Source organism: Solanum pennellii, chromosome 1, assembly GCF_001406875.1.
Source record: "Solanum pennellii chromosome 1, SPENNV200".
Taxonomy (NCBI): Eukaryota; Viridiplantae; Streptophyta; class Magnoliopsida; order Solanales; family Solanaceae; genus Solanum; species Solanum pennellii.
Window position 1 is genome coordinate 98,178,610 of NC_028637.1, and position 20,313 is coordinate 98,198,922.

Here is a 20,313-nt window from a genome sequence, read left to right on the forward strand (position 1 = left end):
TTTTTAAAAAAGCCACAGTTGATAAAAATATATTGGAAATTAAGTAATAAATTATTTTTGATTTTTTTTAAAATTACAAACAAAAAAAAAACGCATCTATATTTAATATAATTAACAAAAAACTACAATAAATAACTATGAAAATAATTATTTTCAACTATACTCTTATATTAATGCTCAATTTTTATCAAAAGTCTACCAAGTAATAAATAAAGATGACTTTAGTAAATAATATGTTATATTTATTTCTTTTTCTTAAAAGGTGTAAAAAGAGCTTGGGAGTTAATAATTTTATTTAATTTTTTGTTTAGGGAGCAAATAATAAAAACAATAAAAGTAGGTATGGCGACGAAGGAGCATTTTGTTTGAATTCATTTTTGCAGTGTGAAAAGTTCTTCCAAGTGTTCAATTTCATAGCTGTATCCATGCAAATTATTATTTTTTTATATAAAAAATAATAATTTTAAATAAAAGAAAATTTATGAAAAAGGAAAATTGTAAATAAATCAGTATTTATTTATTTTTTTGAAAAAAGGGGGGGTCTTTTTTAGGAGATTATAATTTAAATGATCCCTTAAATTTGAGAGTATACTCATTTTCTTCACTAATATATTATTCTAAGCTCATATAATCAATTAAGTTTATTATAATTAGCCTTTTTCTTCCAATTGATTGAATCCTCAACTGAATTATGTAAAGATTATCAGAAATGTCATATGTCCAAGTAAAATGACGATTGTATTAAAGATTTTATCTAGCACAAAAACTAAAAAGAATATATAATGTTATTAAGTGGGAAAAATTATGCAGAATAATATGTTGGTTCTTTATTAGGTACTATACCTAAGGAAAATTTTAATTTGCGGGTATAGTTTAAGAAAATTCTTGCTATTTATTTGATTTATATAATTTGCTTGATTTGTATAAGTTCAATTTGTATAATTTGATTTTTGATTGAATAAAATCATAATTTTATATGTATTTATCCTAACTATTTATATACGATTTATAAAAAATCGTAATACATTACCTTGTTTGAATTTTGATAAGTGAAATATACAAATAGATTTCTAGAGTTATATTAAACATGAAATAACAACATATATCAATAAATAACTAATGTTAACAATCAAAAGATATTAATGATTATTTTCTTTTACATAAAACTATCATTTAACTTTTTCACATATATCAAAAAGTAACTTTAATTGGATTTGATAAAATTTCTACCTAAAATATGAGAGAAAATAATAAAATTACTCTTTATAGTAAAGTAACTTTAATTGGATTTGATAAAATTTCTACCTAAAATATGAGAGAAAATAATAAAATTACTCTTTATAGTTAAGGATAGATTCACTATGATCCCTTAAATAGTAATTAATCATGAAAAATATTATCAAAAGAGTGCTAAAAAATTAAATTTGGTGCTAATAATAAACACAACGAAAGTGTAAGTCAAGTTTAGTTTTAAAAAAATGAGTCTGATAAAATTATTATATATTACTAAAATCATGAACAAAAAGTTGAAAGTTAAATTACGGTTTTACCCCTTTTATAAATTAAATTGTTATAAAATATTTTAATATTTGATTGTATAAATTTAATTAAATGTTAATGACTTTTAGACATCCTAGGATTAATTCCTAATTAAATATCTAGTTTATTGATATTTATCATCTATAATCTATATGTATATAATAATTATTTTTTAACAAAAAAAAAATCTTTACCTAAATTTCTTTACTTTTTCTCTTCTTATAACTTTTTCCTTAACCCCTCTCATGAATAATATAATTGATGTGGATAAAGTATTATCCTTTATAATAAATAACGAAATTTAATAATTTAAAGGGTGCAAATCTACAAAATGGAGACACACATTGATAATGTCCTCTTGATTATATTAAAAAATGACTCTAGCTTCACAAATTTAAATTCATTGATGTTTAATTACATGATAAGAACTTTAGTTGTTCTTTCTACATGATTTGCTAATTTTAAATTTTTTTCATATTCTTCATTTATTTATTATTATTTTTTAATCACTTATTCAACTTTTATACTCTTAATATTCATAACTCTCATTTTTTCATATTCATAACTCCAAATATTTAAACTAAAACTTTAAGATATCTTTTGATATTCCTTCAATTCTATTTATATAAATTCAACTTCTTTATCTCATGAAACCCCTACCAAGATTATTAGGCTATTATCTTTATTTTATAGTAAAAGTAGATGATGAAGACTCTTAAATTTTGATAGGATATGAAAGGAGTCAATAAGAACTCAAAGAGTTATGTACTAATTTTTTACTTATTTTTTCATCTATATATACATCAATCTTATAAGAATAATGTCTATATTGTATTTTTCTTAAATATTCTGTTTCTTTTTGTCTTTTTCTCTCTCTGTTAGACTTCTTAATTTAGTTTTCATTAATGTTTCATTTTCGTAAGTCTTTATTCTTATTTTGTAATTGTTACATTTTATTATTCATTACAATTTACATATATATTTTCATAAAATTTTAGTCATTTTAACGTATCTATAAAAATTCACATGAAACATACGTGCGAAGCACGTGCTTAGAAACTAGTATAAAAAAATACATCAAAGAGTTATACGATAATAACATTAAGAGGAGAATCTTCAGTTGTCTGAAATAAAAGAAGTTCACGTGTTATCTGACAGCACAGAGAATCAATTAAATTGTAAAAAATTGATGTTAAAGCTTTAGAAACGACAACAGAATCTATTCAGTCTTGGTAACAAATATGGCAGTCATCAGTTGTTTGTCAAGCAACATAAAAAACACAACGAAATAGATTAGAAAACGCAATGAAAGTGTAACCTAATTTTGATTTTTTATAAAAAAATGAGTCTGATAAAATATTTTTTAAAAAATATCTTAAAGAGTTATAGGATAATAACATTGAAAGGAGACTCTTCAGTTGTCTGAAATAAAAGAAGTTCACGTGTTATCTGACAGCATAGAGAATCAATTAAGTTGTAAAGAATGATATTAAAGCTCTAGAAACGACAACAGAATCTATTCAGTCTCGGTAATAGACATGACAATCATCAGTTGTTTGTCAAGCAACGTCTATATAAAAACACAACGAAATAGATTAAAAAACGCAACGAAAGTGTAACCTAATTTTGATTTAAAAAAATAAAATGAGGCTGACAAAATATATAAAAAAATACATTAAAGAGTTATACGATAATAACATTGAGAGGAGACTCTTCATAGTCTGAAATAAAAGAAGTTCACGTGTTATCTGACAGCACAAAGAATTAATTAAATTGTAAAAAACTGACATTAAAGCTTTAGAAACAACAACAAAATCTATTCAGTCTCGGTAACATACATGACAGTCATCAGTTGTTTGTCAAGCAGCATGTACATAAAAACACAACGAAATAGATTAAAAAGCACAACAAAAGTGTAACCCAATTTTGAATTTTAAAAAAATGAGGCAGATAAAATATTTAAAAAATACATTAAAGAGTTATACGATAATAACATTGAGAGAAGATTCTTCAGTTGTCTGAAATCAAAGAAGTTCACGTGTTATCTGACAGCACAGAGAATCAATTAAATTGTAAAAAAATTGACATTAAAGCTTTAGAAACGACAACAGAATCTATTCAGTTTCGGTAACAGACATGACAGTCATCAGTTGTTTGTCAAGAAGTATCTACATAAAAACACAACGAAATAGATTAAAAAACACAACGAAAGTGTAACCCAATTTTGATTTTAAAAAATGAGGCTGATAAAAATATATAAAAAAATACATTAAAGAGTTATACGATAATAACATTGAGAGGAGACTCTTCAGTTGTCTGAAATAAAAGGAGTTCACGTGTTATCTGACAGCACAGAGAATCAATTAAATTGTAAAAAAGTGACGTTAAAACTTTAGAAACGACAACTGAATCTATTCAGTCTCTGTAACAGACATGACAATCATCAGTTGTTTGTCAAGCAATGTCTACATATTCGTTAAATTATTTTAAGTTGATATTAAAAATTGAATTACGAATATTTCACCAAAATAAATAAATATATTTGATATTTTCAAGTTTCTTCCACTCTCATCACATATATTTTCAGTAAATTTATTAATTTGGTATTATCGTGCGAACAATCAAAAAAATTAATATGCCATATAAAATGAGATTAATATTTATTATAGTATTAAATAGATCATGTATCTTTTAAAATTTGAAATCATTTTAAATAGTTTGTGAATCCTTTTGTTGCAATAACTTTTCCTTATAAAAAAAAAATGAGAAATGCAACAAAGAGAGAAGCTATCAATTGAATTGAAAACAAATAGTAAAAGTATAAACAATTTTTTTAGTGATTACGCTTTTAAATAAACGAATTACATTAATTTTCGTTTTTCATTAAATTAAGCTCGTTTTTAATTGATTAAATTAACAAAATGAGATTAAACGAAATATAGGAACCATTTGAAGTTTAAAATGATCAATTTTGAGAACGTAAACTTTATCAAGTAAATAATCATGATATAATGCTTTTTTATATCCTTGTTCATATTCGATATCTTCATTAGAGTCCGACTGAGTATGAATTCAGACAAAAAGTCTCATATTGGGAGGTGAAGTGGTCCCTAATAAAGGCGACTATATATTCAAGACTCGAACTCAAGACCTCTTAATTAAGTACGAAGAAATACTTATCATTCCATCACAATACTTATTGATCAATTTAAAATTATTTTCATGACAACCTTCATAAAAATAAACAAAAAAAATAATACAAAATAATAAAAAGACAGAAAGATATATAAAGGAAAATTAAAATAAATCATTAAATATTTTTCATAAACAAGTAGAACGTAAAATATATTCACAAGTTAAATTTCATGTCCTTAGAATCCCTTACTTGTTTAAGAGAAAACACAAAAATTTACTTGTTTTGTAAAAACCTAAAGCTTAAGTTTATTAATCTATTATTTTACTATGAATAGAAAAATTAGTATGTGTGATAAAGATTAAATTGAATTATTATAATATTAAGTATCATGTATTTTTTTTTATATTTTTAAACATAAAATCATTTTAAATTGTGTGTGTTTTTTTAACTTTTTTTTTTGTTTTTTCATCATTAGAGTTCGATTGAATTTGAATTCATGCACGAAAGTCCCATTGTATACAGTAAAATTCGCATGAAATCATAGTTATTGTTTCAAAGTGCGAGCCTTATAAACTCCATGGAATTTGAATTCGTTTTTTTTTATATATAGATTCAAGGGCTCTTGAGGGCTTTAAAGTTTGTTCTTTAATCGTGGATGAACTTGAACTTGAACTTTATTTTGATGTTGACTTTTACTTGATTGTGTTGATCTTGATCGTTCTTGAATGTTTGAATTCTTAAACTTGTAGCTTATAGAGAAATATATGGCGTTGTACCACGAGCTTTCTATAACTTATTGTCTAGAATTTCCAGTCTCTTTTCTAAATTATAAGGACACCTTATTTATAATTTAAAAATATAAGAGTTGTGATTGGAATATGACTCTCTTCAGTTAATTAGTGACATAACATATGAACTTTATGAAGCGCACTTTAATTAAATTTATATTTATTGAATTTAAATAATCAATTTAATTATATTAATCCATATTTATTTGGACTAACATATTCATGAATTTAATATAATTTGAATCAACTAATAAACTATTACACCTACGTACGTTGGAGGTAAATCGTTCCATTATAAATATAACTTAAACCAGAAATCTCTGATTAAAAATAAAAAAATTCTCACCACTCCATCATAAATCGACAAGAAAAAAATAAATAAACAAACAAAAATGTCCAGCAATTGTTTTTTGTCTTCCATATAATTTGTAACGTTTTTTTTCTTACTTTTTCTTTTGGGGTCCAATTGCCTTGTTCTTCCTATTCGGTTGCCTCTTCATTTATTTTTGTATTATTAGTTTAAGAAGCAATTGTGTGGTAGCTTGTTTATTTGAAACACTTACGTATGTGTAATGACATATATTTCAACAAATATTTATTTTCCATTCGAATACTCTAGCTAGGAACTATTAGTGTTTATTACATTTGTTCCTATCTAATGAAACACTATAAGATCAAATGATAAAATGTTCTTTATTCTCAATTAGAAAATTGGATGAAATATAATCGGTGAAAGAACTCTCATTTTTTCGAGACGACGTGAGATCATAATTGCGTTAGTTATTTCTGTCGCGATTGAAGGAAATTTTTTAGGTTGTCTTCACGATTGGTTATTCTTGTTGCTAAGCAATTACTATCGTTTTATGTCTCTGATTTTTATATTATAAATTCATTTTAAAAGTTACTTTTGTCGATTGCGCCTAAATACGTCACGTTTACAATACGAGTTCATCAAGCGTGATTTACGAGTGACGTGATAATCTTAATTCCTTGCACGTATTTTAAATTTTTCATCAAAAAGTACAAAACATCAATCCAATCAATCACGTATAGAGTAAAATATACTTTTTATTAAAGACAATTTCATTTTAAGATTATCTTGAATGAAAGAGAGGATGATATTTAAAACTTTACTATTACAAGGCGTATACTGTCAAATTACCTTTAGAGTAGCACACGGCAATTTTTTTTTTTTATGAAGTTATTACATTGTACAAACATACAAAAAAAATTTAGATATTTTAATAGTAAATTTTCATATTTTTATATTATTTTGAAACACTTTAAAAAATATAAATATGTTTTAAATCACTTCTAGTAAAACGATTCGAAACATTGTTTGATAATGGAACAATATATAATATTAGTCTTATAACTTATAAATCTGTCAATATGAGCTTGTGAAATATTTTAAAGTTTAGTGTATCTTTTATGCTATTAGTACTACTATACATAAGTGCCCGGAAACAGATAACTATCATCAACATGCCTGCTTCTAGTAGAATATATTTCTAAAGTTTTAATATTTTCTTCGTATTATTTGTTTGTCCTTTTTTTCTTTTTAATATGTTATATTAAAATTACATTTAGTCTATAAATCACAATAATTAAAAACATAAAATATTTAACGTTCATATAATATATTTGATCGACTCTTGAAGATCTATCAGTGTCATATAAATTAAAATAAAGAGAGTAATATATATTATTTAAAAATAATCTAAAAAGNTGCCTGCTTCTAGTAGAATATATTTCTAAAGTTTTAATATTTTCTTCGTATTATTTGTTTGTCTTTTTTTTCTTTTTAATATGTTATATTAAAATTACATTTAATCTATAAATCACAATAATTAAAAACATAAAATATTTAACATTCATATAATATATTTGATCGACTCTTGAAGATCTATCAGTGTCATATAAATTAAAATAAAGAGAGTAATATATATTATTTAAAAATAATCTAAAAGGTACTATAAATTATAACCATAACAAGTTAAGATATTTGGTTCACTGATTCACTCCGTGAATTGCATAAGTGTCACATAAATTAAAATAAATAAAATAACATATATGTATGTGCGTGCGCGCATACGTGCGTGCGTGCGTGTGTGCGCGCGTACGTGCATGCGTGTGTGCGCGCGCGTATGTGCGTGCGTGCGTGTGTGCGCGCGTACGTGCATGCGTATGTGTGCGCGTGTGTATTAAGAGAATAAAAAAAAAACAACCTTGAGCGATAGATGCATTTAAAATAACATTTTAAGTATATATGACATTATTTTGATTAATATTTGTGATCAAATGAATAACATTATTATAATTATTTATGAGCAAATATCTGATTGTATAATTATTATTTTTTCTATCTAACACTATTTTTTGCTAATCGACCTTTCCTTTTCTTTTAATTTCAAAATATCTATACATATTTTTAAACAAAGACAAATTTTCCCTGTTTGCATGGGTTATAGGTAAACTTGATCCCTATTGAAGGCATATTTAGTCCAACGATTAAGAGAGAGCATATCTATTTTATTTCAATTTTCATATAGTTTGACGATAAATTTAATAAACAAAAAATTTAACGTAAACTATAAAAATTGCATTTCTACTTGCTAATTTTCTAATTTTATTTTGCATAATTTTTATCCAATTTAACAAATAAAATTTGATAAATATTTAATTCAATTTGTTAGTGTCAACTTTCGATAAACATAAAAAAGATTAGAGGGACTATTTTGAACTTATTACTACTACTAAAGGGACTATTTTGAACTTATTCTCAAACATTTGGTACCATTTTGTTCATTTTCTCTAAATTTCCTCATCTAAAGGCCTTTGGCCAGAGTCCACTCACAAACAAATCCAAATGGGGGCTCTAAGGCTACCCGCTCTCACTTCAATCTTCACTTCCTCCTCCTCCGTCAGGTCGTCGCCGGCGATATTTCCACTGAAACACCGTCTACGGTTACCACTCCGGCGACCTTTCTCGGCGCAGAGTACCACCGAGAAAGTGGTAGCTCCAGAACTCGGAGATGGAAAGGGGAAAGTTGTTGATAAAGAAAAAGACAGAGTGATAACTCCTCGTTCCCAGGACTTTAACGCTTGGTATTTGGATGTTATTGCTAATGCGGAGCTTGCTGACTATGGTCCAGTTCGTGGAACTATGGTTATTCGACCCTATGGTTATGCTATATGGGAGGCTATACAGGTCCCTTCAATTATCACTCAACTCGCTTTATATTGACATGATTATATTGCTAACTGATTGTGTTTTTGTTTATCACTAAGGCAATTTCAGTTTCTTTAATTTTTGAAATTGTGGGGTTTTAGTACATCTAAGTTCTAAGGTTTCTGGGTATGTAAATATAGTTTATTTTTCAAATAGTAAGGAATTAAGGCCTGAGATGAATTCAAAACGTAGAGGGTAATATGTTTAACCATATAATCGATGCCTATTGTTCATTTGCAATAAAAAAGAAAACGAATTCCCTCAATGTGTTTGTATTTTACTAACAGTTTTGGAGTACCCTGAGCATTTTCTTCTTTTCTTGCGAACAGGGTCGGGGGATTCTTGCATTTGCTTCAATTACCGGTTGTTCATTTTCTCGAATATGTATAATTTTTGAAAATTGTGGCTTATGTACTTTTAATAATTTTTGAGTAGTTAAAGATAGCATTTTTAGAAAATAAGGAACCTAATGTCCAACATGAATTGAAGATTAGATGATTTGATCTTATTATAGAAGCCTCATTGTTCGTTTTGGAACTTCTTTCTTTTCTATCTGTTTTTTTTTTGTTTTTTTGGTTGAATGTATTTTATGAGCTTTGTTTTGATTGAGTTTGTATATTGTTGATTTGTGCAGGAGTACATGAATGTGAAGTTTAAGGAAACTGGACACAGTAACATGTATTTCCCTCAGGTGGAGTTACTTTTTCAACATGTGGAGTCATCATCTTTTGACATTTCTTCTCCTTTCATTAATTAGTATCTATGAATCTGACTTGAAAATTGATGTTTGGTACCCGGTGGATTAGGAGTTGTCTATTGGTTGATGTTTGAGTTATTATGTATCTTGTTGTATAAGATGAAACTAGTGGGCTTTCCCTTGCAAATTCATCTGCTTTTTAAAAAATATTCGCCTTCGTCTAGGGAGAATATTTTGACAGTTTAACATGACATCTTTCCTTTGATTACCGGTTTCAAATCTATTAATATTGTGGTTTTATTGGATATCTATGTCTTCTATTTTAGTCTAATCATGTGTCATTCATCTAATTATTATTTCAGTTTATACCGTATTCCTTCATTGAGAAAGAAGCTAGTCATGTTGAGGGTTTCAGTCCAGAATTAGCTCTTGTTACTGTTGGAGGAGGAAAAGAACTTGAAGAAAAGCTTGTGGTAAGTGTCACCACCCTCTATCATGTTTATTTACTTTTCTGCTCCTTTTTGACATTTCTAGTATAGTGTGCCAGTAAAATGGTGTGTGCACTATTAGGGATTATTTTATCCATGTTGTACCATGATAAAAGGGATTTGAGGGGAGTGGAAAAGGAAAAAAACATCTTCTGGTAAGTAGCAAATATGACCCTTACCTAGTCAAGGAAAAATTGGAAATGCCTCCACCTCTTGGAAGTGTAGCTGATTTGGTCCATCCAAACCAAGAAGAAGAAAATAAATTCCCCGCTCTTGAACATAGGCAAGCAGCCTTCACATTTCTAATAGCTTTAAAGGCCAGAATGGCATAACAGTCAATGTTTGAAATATCCAGTTAAAATTTTAGTTATTTAAGATTTGTAGAAGGCGTTTGGACTTTGGACTCAAAAAATATGATATTTGAAAAAAAGTAGTAATAGAAGAAAGTTGAAAGGGTATTTGGACGTTAAGTTGTGTTTGGACATGCATTAACTTGAAAAAAAGTTGAAAACTTTGTGAGATTCCACTTGAAAAACAGGTAAAACCACTCTTTCAAACTTGAAACTCTTCAATTTTATTTTTCTTCAAAAAATCACTCCAATGTATGACTAAATGTTGTTTTGATAAAAAGTGAAAAAGTAGTATAGACAAATGGGAGCGTCATCTTTTTGTGATTTTTTTCTTGAGAAATAAAGAAAACATAATTTGAGATACGTCATCTTCAATGCCGGTTGTATTTCAACATTATGATCTGAGTATGGGTTTGATGTTTTACCTTCTTGAGGTTCTGGCAGGTCAGACCTACTAGTGAAACAATCGTGAATCATATGTTTACTCAGTGGATTCATAGTTACCGTGACCTTCCTCTCATGATCAATCAGGTTCTTTCAATCACATCCATCATTTTTATGGTGTTACCTCTGGGAAGTAAACTATTCTAATTATCATATTATCTCATTCTATTTATTTTCAGTGGGCAAATGTCACGAGATGGGAGATGCGAACTAAACCATTTATTAGGACACTTGAATTTCTTTGGCAGGAGGGCCATACTGCCCATGCTACTGCCGAAGAAGCAGAAGAAGAGGTTTTTATCTTTTTTATTTGCAGAGTACTCTCCAGTTAATGTTTATATATAACACGTTGCTACTTGATGTACTTCAGGCAATGCAGATGATCGATGTATATACAAAATTTGCTTATGAGCAAGCTGCAATACCTGTTATTGCAGGTAGGAAATCGAGGGTGGAGACGTTTGCTGGTGCTTCAACAACCTATACAATTGAAGCAATGATGGGAGACAGGAAGGCTTTACAGGCAGGCACAAGCCACAACCTTGGTCAGAACTTCTCCCGTGCATTTGGAACACAGGTAATTTTGAAATGTAACAATATGAATATGTTGATTATTGCCTTCGCTCAAAGTATTTATGACACTTTGTAGTGAATTCTCATATGCTTTAAGTATCATTTCAGTTCTTATGTGGTATGAAATGTATCATGTTGCTGTTGAACACGCTTCAATATCAGCAGTCAAACATGGTTGGGTTGGCCAACGGTTGTTGTCTCTAACTGTTAGGATGAGTCAGTAGTCAACTTCTGGCGTAGTTTTAACGATTGAGCCAGGAGATCTAATATTCATTAAAGTCGACTTTTTTTTTAAAAAAAAAATAGAAAAATCAGATATCAGACAATNCTTCTGGCGTAGTTTTAACGATTGAGCCAGGAGATCTAATATTCATTAAAGTCGACTTTTTTTAAAAAAAAAAAATAGAAAAATCAGATATCAGACAGTACGTATGTCCCTTGTCTTTTGCTTTCACTTATGATTTACGTGTTACAACTTCTCATTCCTCCAATTCATGGCTTGTCTCCTCCAAGATTACTGATATTTTTCTGATCACAAATGATACAAATGTCAAAATTATCCTTGTCAAAAATCATACAAGTGTCGAAATTACCAACTCTTATGCTCAAGTCTCCAGTTTGCACTTCTAAGAATTAATGTCAACATGGCAATACTGATTGCTGGAAACTGAAGTGACAAGTAAACGATAAAAGTTGGAGATGTTTATTCGTGCAGTTCCTTATTGATGACTACCAAAACCCTGGCCCGCTCTTTTTCTCTTGGTGACAGTCTGCAAGATTTGTGTTTTGGATTCCTTTGTGTGATTTCCTGTGATTCCTTTTCATAGTCCAATATGTATTTCCTCTGAGGCCAACCCATGACATGACTCTTACCATGTGACAACTCATGTATAGTATGCAAACGTTGTGAATTATTGAAATTTCTGTTTTGGTTCTATAATTATATTGCTTGAAGCTCTAGCACCCTCTTTGTTAACCAGTTATTTTTAGTATAACGGTTTTAATGTTTTAACAGTTCACAGATGAAAATGGGCAACGGCAACATGTCTGGCAGACATCATGGGCAATAAGCACTCGTTTTGTGGGAGGTATCATCATGACACATGGGGATGATGCTGGCTTACTGCTACCCCCAAGGCTGGCACCTGTGCAGGTTCCTAAAATCTCCTTTTAACTGGTTAATTTTTGTATCTAGCAAGCTTTGAGTACTTGTCTCAAGTTTCATGACTTCTTAGTCTATTTGTTGAGTGATGGCATTAAAGGTTTTGATTGTGGATCACCATGCTCAAGTAGTATGACAGTAATAGGAAATTCTAATAAATGGGTGGACAAAAATTGAGTTGGTCTGGTTTATTCTCTGCTTTGTGTTCTATTTTAGATTTCTAGCTGCATTTCTTCTTTTATCTTGTGTACTATTGCATATGAAGGCATTCTGTAGATAGCAATTTCGACTAGTGGGTCATGGTGATTGAATATTTTCTTGTTGAATGCTCCCAGGTCATTATTGTCCCAATATGGAAGAAGGACAATGAGAAGGCAGGAGTTCTGACTGCTTCATCCTCTGTGAAAGAAACTTTACAAGCTGCAGGGATAAAAGTGAAGATTGATGACTCTGATCAGAGAACACCTGGCTGGAAATTCAACTACTATGAAATGAAGGTATGTATTGACCTCTGTAGAAACTCAGAAGTTACAAGATAATAACCTGTAGTTCAGAGGAAATTTATTACCAAAATATAATTGAGAAAACATGCATTTTAGTGTTTCATCAAGTAAATATTTAGGTGCGTTAGTCACCGACAGGTCTAAAATGTTTGTGAGGTTGTAGGCCTTAGTTTCTGATGCAATTTCTCTTCCTTGGATCAAATTCTTTGTCTAGACAGTTTTCTTGGAATAAGATTATGTAATCTGTGCTGAAAGTTGGTGTACATGGTTTTAGGCTTTATCAGCCTCCATCACTAGGGACAAGCATGAAGTTATTTGTTTGATAGTACTCTGTAATGCACCCTGCTCCTATGTAGGGAGTCCCTTTGAGAATTGAAATTGGCCCGCGAGATGTTTCAAGTGGAACCCTGGTCATCTCTAGAAGAGATGTTCCTGGAAAGCAAGGGAAAGTTTTTGGAATATCCATGGAGCCGTCCGCCCTGGTGGCTTACGTCAAAGACAAGTTGAATGAGGTTCAATCATCCCTTTTGGAAAGGGCAACAAATTTTCGTGATAGGTAAGTTCTAACCATTGTGTTATTTTGCTGTCAATACAATGAACTGCATTTTCTGCCGTACACTCTTTCCCCGTTCGTCTTTGATAATAACTTGTAGTGGACACATTTCCTTCAGAATTTGTACCATTAGTTGGATAACCTTTTACAGGAAGGAAAATGTTTCCCTAGAAAATGTTTTGTAGGGTTGCTTGCTATTTTCTAGTGATTTCCAAGTAAGCAAAAAGATTTACGCATTGTCATTTGCTCTAGACTTCAGTGTCTGCGTTTCATGCATCTCCCTTTGCTGGATATTGAGTTTCTTTCTGATTTTCTGTTGCACAATCATACTATTCCAGTAATATTATGGACGTGTCTTCATATGATGAGCTTAAGGACGCAATAGCTCAAGGAAAATGGGCAAGGGGGCCTTGGTCCGCTGGGTAAGCCTCGTCTTATACTTCCCTTTCTTGTTGTGTCTGGTGTCTAATTACTTATATATTGTCGGTAATCTGGGACTCATGTGTTGATGCCATACTTAAAAACAGTGACGAGGAAGAATCAAAGGTGAAAGAAGAGACAGGTGCAACCATTAGATGTTTCCCTTTTGAGCAGCCTGAGGGACCAAAGAAGTGCCTGATGACAGGCAATTCAGCAGATGAAGTTGCAATATTTGCCAAATCTTATTAGCAGCTTCTTGATTTCTTCTACTGTGCACGATGATGCTGAAGTGCATCAATAGAAATTTTGTTGTTGCTTATTGTCGGCGTTTTAGTTGAAGATCTAGTTACACACATAGTGATAGTTTATAGTTTTCTTGTTATATTTAAGATCAGCATGCAGAGATTGTCATGTATGTTAACTCATTATGCTACAAAAAAGCACACACCACATAAAGTTGTAACTGCCATCAAGCAACAAAATTATTTCTACTCATTTCTTCTTGGTGTTTAAGACCTTTTTTCGACTTTCTTTTTTGTTTCTGGTGCAAACAGGATACTGAGTCAATTATAGACATCCTAAGTTCTTGTTAGGATTTTGATTCAGTTTCTCTCTTCGTGTACTATTTCAATCAAATATGCACATTACCTTCTTGCAAAAAAGTTGGAAGAGAAGTAAAATGAAAAAGCATTCACTAGATATGTTAAAATTTAACTTAATTTACCGGCCAGGGCTGTGGTGGAGTGATAAGTACTCCTTCAACCTAAACCAAGAGGTCTCGGGTTTGAGTCTCCTTTGATATACACTTGCCTTTGTTAAGGAGAGCGTTTAACCCCTCAATATGGACTTTCCAGCGCGTATCCAGATTTAGTCGGATTTCAATATGGGTATGAACATCAGATTAAAAAAAATTAACTTAATTTTAGCGCCATTCTACTATAACTATGTAGGTGGTAGGAGGAAACGACGTAGTACGCGTGGATGGTTTGAATCCTATTAGATCTCTGCATTTATCTGTCTATTAGAAGGATGACGTATTAAAAATTGAAAGATATCGATGAATATTAGTCTCCTTGTACGGTTATCTGGTTATTCGTTGAATTAGTACGTAGAAGGATGACATATTAAATACTAAAACGTGTATCACGAGCGTAAATGTTCTTAAACGGTTTTTTTGTTCAACTATTAGGTGGAAGGATGACGTATTAAAAATGAAACAGTGTATAAATGAATATTGGTGATCTCACAGCGTTTTCTCATTGTCGTTACTTGTTAGACTAACATAAAAGGATAACGTGTTAAAAATTGAAAGGTCTATCAATGAATATCAGTGTTCATTGGATCAGTACGTAAAAGGATGACGTATTAAAAAATAAAAAAAACATATCAACAAATGGAAGTGTTCTTATGATTAATTGACATACAGTACGTAAAAGGATGACGTATTAAATGTCAAAATAAACATATTAGCAAATAGAAGTGTTCTTATAATTGGCGTACAGTACGTCGAAGGATGACGTATTAAAAGTAGAAAAGTGTATTAGTAAATAAGTTATGTTTGTTGTTTCTATCATGTTCTCTAATTAGTCATACACCTAGTCTTTTGTTGAGAATGTAGTGACAAATTTGGAATGGGGGATTTTTAAATACCTTGATTGATTATTTTACTTGTCGGTAATAAGAGATAAGTGTCGAATAAAGTATGAAAAAGAGATAAGTGCTTTAATTAATGATTAGAGTACTTTGCACACCCAAAATTGACAACAAGAAATTGATTGGAAGGGATAGAAATAGAATGTCTATTGTTATTTACCTAATTGTCAAACCTAGTACTATACTTTAAATAGTTTGCCATAATTTGTGGTGTTCTTTTTATCTTATTTTAGATGATAAAGTTGAAAGCTCACCACATTTTTTCAAGTATATCTTGCTCTTGATTTATCTTTTGATACACTAAATCCCACTAGATATTTTGGAGAATTTTACCATTTCGAATTTAAATAAAAATTTCATATCAATAAATTATAATTAAAAAAATTAATTAAATAGATTGAACGATTTTGTAGGTAAAATATTCATAATCGAGTAACTTTATAAAATGAAGAACTATTGGTTGAGTGACATTTTAGAGTTAAAGAGCGACCATCTAAGTTATTATTTTCGCGTTCAAAGTATTACAAAGACAGTGAGACACGAAATAGATGTTTTTATCAAAAGTAAAGTCACATACCAAAGGAAAGTGAAATGATACAATCAACACCAAAGGCAATAAATTGAGAACATTTATAAACTAAACCCTAGCACTTGTCCTCAACAACATTTCCATTGTTGATAGTCTCCATGTATTTATCTTTCCTTGGCTTAAACCATGTAGCACAAATTATGTATAACCCAAAGTTTATAACTCCCAATATAGCTAGAAGTCCATAAAAACAATCAAGTCTTCCATAATTTATGTTATCAGCAAGCCAATCATGACCACCATTGCTTCCAGTAACCTTCTTGATAATAGAAACTAAAAAACTACTAACAAAGAAACCAAGAGCAAGTGTTGTTAAGAAAAGACCAGTGCTCATAGTTTTCATCCCTTTTGGTGATTGTGTTATGAAGAAATCGAGTTGCCCCGTGTATATAAATCCCTCCCCTGCTCCAACTAGAAAGAATTGAGGGATCAAGTAAAACACACTAATAGGTAATGTTGATAGGTTACGCCCCGTAGACTTTGCTACTGATAACCTTTTCATCTCAACTAATGCAGCTATTCCCATTCCCATTGTAGATAACACAAGTCCTATAGCTATTTTTTGAAGGCTAGTAAAACCTGCATTACCAAAAACCAAAACAAAGTATTAGTAATTAATTAACTCGTACGTTTGTGTTTGAATGTGTATATATATACCTGGTTTTCCTTTCAATTTCTGCCATAGTGGCATGATGAATCTGTCATACATAATCAAAGTGATTAAAATTGCAGAGACAAAAAAGACGGTAAGAGAGCCTGCTGGGATTTTGAATTTGCCAACGTTACGTTCCATAGTAGCAGCTTGTTCAACTGAAAATGTGATCATTTGTGCATAAGTTGTCCAGAAAAGTATAGTTGTAGCCCAAATTGGGATCAACCTAGCCATCATTTTAACTTCCTCTACTCGAGTAACCGTGCACAGCTTCCATGGATTTGGATTCAAATCGTGATCGTCAAAATCACCTTGTGCTACAATAGCAGCCTTGTCCAAACACCGAAACTGATCAGTGTGTTGAATCCTTGATGAACCCTCTGGATTCGTCTCGTATAACATACCAACATCATACGGCACATCCATGTTCCTTTTCCTTGTAGCAGCCAAAATAACTTGAAATATTTGAACTATAGGACTTCCTGAACTTCTCTTATACCGATACCTTTTAGTACCGGAGAAGAAGATAATAATCGCAATCACCATAGATATACAACAAATACCATAAGCCCAGCTTCTTCCAACTTCATCCTGAACATAAACAAGCACAGTAACTGCTGCCAACGTCCCAATACTTATAAATATGAAAAACCTATTGAAAAAATACGCCATTTGTGATTTTTCCTTTTCGTCTTTCTCATCAAATTGATCTGTGCCAAATCCAGACACACTAGATTTCAATCCACCTGTGCCTAATGCTATTAGATATAAAGCCAAGTATAGTATTCCCATCTCAAATCCATTTGCCGGTTCGCAGTACTTGTCATGAGGATGACAAGTAGGTGGCCTTAACTGTGGCAACCCTGTTGTCACAGTTAACATGCCAGTTCCCTGAATTCAAATATTAATTTTTAACACAAAAAAATAAAAGGTAGACGATTGATCAAATATTTGCTTAGAGTTAATTTTACCATTGCTTGTATAAGAGCGAAGATCGCGATGGTTTTGTATCTTCCAAGGAATGAATCAGCTAGAAAACCTCCAAGTAATGAGAGGAGAAAAGCTGTGCCCATAAAATCTGTGACTATATTGGCTGATGCTGCACTTGGTAAATGCATTGTACCACCCAAGTAGGTAACAAGATTTACTGCTATGCCCATTGTTGAAAGCCTTTCATTTATTTCAATTCCTGTCAAATTCAGCAATTAGGTATCTCGATTATGCATCGCGATTTACAAATTGAACTAAATAAAAGTTCCCGTCCTCTTTCCTGGTTTAAGTTTGACTTTTTATTTTTTGGGTTTTAGAAAACACCAAGGAATTTGAAAAAAAAATGCGTGTATTTACAAATTGAACTAAATAAAAGTTCCCATCCTCTTTCCTGGTTTAAGTTTGACTTTTTATTTTTCGGGTTTTAGAAAACACCAAGGAATTTGGAAAAAAAATGTGTGTATTTACAAATTGAACTAAATAAAAGTTCACATCCTCTTTCCTGGTTTAAGTTTGACTTTTTATTTTTCGGGTTTTAGAAAACACCAAGGAATTTGAAAAAGAAAATTGTGTGTATCTCCCTACTTAAGATGATATGTCAAGCAGAAAATGACATGACAAAAAGCCATTTCAAAAGGTGATCCCACAAAATATTGATGTTTTAGAATTATACTCCTTTCGTCTCAAAATAAATGTCATTTTAACAGAAGTAATCGTCATAAAGAAATTAGCAAATATAATGCATAGTCTGAGAAATAAATGTCTCTTGAAAATTGAACACTATTAAGTAGATGAAATATAAAGATATAGTTGGAAAAATATACAAAGTAGTAATTTTTGTCTTAGAATACCTAAAGTGACATTGCGATGATTTTGTGTTTGCGCTAAAGAGACACTTGTTAATTTTGAGTAGCTATTAGGCTGTAATTAAATAACCACCAGATTAAAAAATCTTAATACTATATTTGAGTATATAACATAATTTAAAACACATAAAATATTGGAATATGATAGTACTTTAATATACGATTGTATTCCCATTCCTAAGTGAAGGGAAAAGTTGATATACTGATTCTGGTGGAACTTCATCTCATGGCATTTGTATGAACGAACCAAGCTTGTTTTTCATCCTCCTCATGACTAACCTAATTTTTCATTTTATTTTTGTGCATGACGAATGTAACGGCGCAACTTCATTATTGAGGACACGTGGAGGTTGCGTATTAGTGGTAGAAGGTTAGCAGGTAGTGCAGTGTTGTCTTACTTTCAAGAATTCACGCTTGTTTGGTGTATGTAGTTATACTAGCCGTATTCTTGTAGTTCGAGATTTCTTGTTGTTCATATTCTTTTCTTGTAGGCTTCACACTAGCTACTTTTCTTATTAGTTTTTATGTTATACCTAGAATTGCTCCACTTGGGCCGAGGGGTCTTTCAGAAACATCTTCTCTACCTCCACGAGGTAGTGGTAAAGACTACATACACTCTACCCTCCTCAGACTTCACTTGGTGCGTTTAAATTCAAAGAGTACAACTGCTAGAGTTGGAAATATGGAAGAAGGAATAATTAATACTAACCAAGAACAAGAGCAGCAGGCACCCAACCACCAGTTTTAGTTCTATCAGCAGGGAGACCCTTGTAGTTAACAGCATCTGCAACTGTCCAACTCATCTGTAGTAAAAACGCATATTGGAAACAAGTTATTCCGAGATTAGAAAGAAAAAAAAGAAGAAGAATATTGAATCTACATTGACATAAAAGTAAATATTCTATTACCATTTCTTTTCCAAACACTTCTGAAAAGTGAATAAGCCTTGGGAAAAATAATATTATGTTGTTATTGACACTTGGTTTTGCTTGTGAGTTGTATCCTTTATATAGGCAAAAGATTTGTTATTACACTGTAAAGTGACCCCCCACTATACAAAAATTTTAAAAAGACAGAGTTTGGTGTTAGGATTAGGCCTATCCCAATTTAACATGGAAGGTTCTGGGATTTTGATTGATATAATTTAGTTTTCTGGTTCTCAAGGTTAATATTTTAAAGTTGATGTTGATTTGTACAAAGTGGGAAGATATTGGTGCCAAAGAGAATCTGGAACATGCAATACCCTCCTTTTTGGTGTATCCAGTTGAAGATATACATTGGTTTTGGATGTTGTGAGAGTGTCCCATGCCTCATTTTTGAAATTTTTTTTTAAGTGCTTTTGTTACCCCACAACTTGAAGAAATAAAAAGCTAACACCTTTTGTTTTCCACCATTGTCTTTCTGTATGGACATAAACATATAGTACTTGACAAGAAGCTAATAATAATGATCACTATAGAAATTGAATTATTCTCCATCAGGTATAGTGATAATACTGATAAAAGACCTTACATGGAATAAATAATGGATGTGTATTGACCCATGTGCTAGAGTTAACCATTGCTTCAAAAGATTTTAAAGTCAATGTGCACCATGATCTTGTCTTGGAAGCAATTAGTGGTTTTGAAAAAGAAAAGATTGAGATAATAATTCAGAAGTTTGTCTGTTCAAGTCAACA

At 30.8% G+C, this 20,313-nt stretch overlaps 2 protein-coding genes across 2 annotated transcripts; one reads left to right on the plus strand and one right to left on the minus strand.

Annotated features, from left to right (window-relative positions):
• Window positions 1-8,332: 8,332 nt before the first annotated feature.
• Window positions 8,333-14,398, plus strand: LOC107007488 (proline--tRNA ligase, chloroplastic/mitochondrial). Its single transcript, XM_015206130.2, has 11 exons — window positions 8,333-8,674; window positions 9,330-9,386; window positions 9,755-9,865; window positions 10,675-10,761; window positions 10,854-10,967; window positions 11,045-11,251; window positions 12,263-12,400; window positions 12,745-12,906; window positions 13,269-13,468; window positions 13,804-13,887; window positions 13,993-14,398. Exons 1-11 carry the CDS (start codon window positions 8,333-8,335, stop codon window positions 14,132-14,134), a joined length of 1,644 nt encoding a protein of 547 aa, XP_015061616.1. The 3' UTR covers window positions 14,135-14,398.
• Window positions 14,399-16,008: 1,610 nt separating this feature from the next.
• LOC107008148 (protein NRT1/ PTR FAMILY 6.2-like) lies at window positions 16,009-19,756 on the minus strand. Its single transcript, XM_015207076.2, has 5 exons — window positions 19,544-19,756; window positions 19,345-19,438; window positions 17,751-17,968; window positions 16,785-17,670; window positions 16,009-16,706 (listed from the first exon to the last, which is right to left on the minus strand). The coding sequence occupies exons 1-5, from the start codon at window positions 19,544-19,546 to the stop codon at window positions 16,183-16,185; spliced, it is 1,725 nt and encodes a 574-aa protein (XP_015062562.1). The 5' UTR covers window positions 19,547-19,756; the 3' UTR covers window positions 16,009-16,182.
• Between the last annotated feature and the right edge of the window lie 557 nt (window positions 19,757-20,313).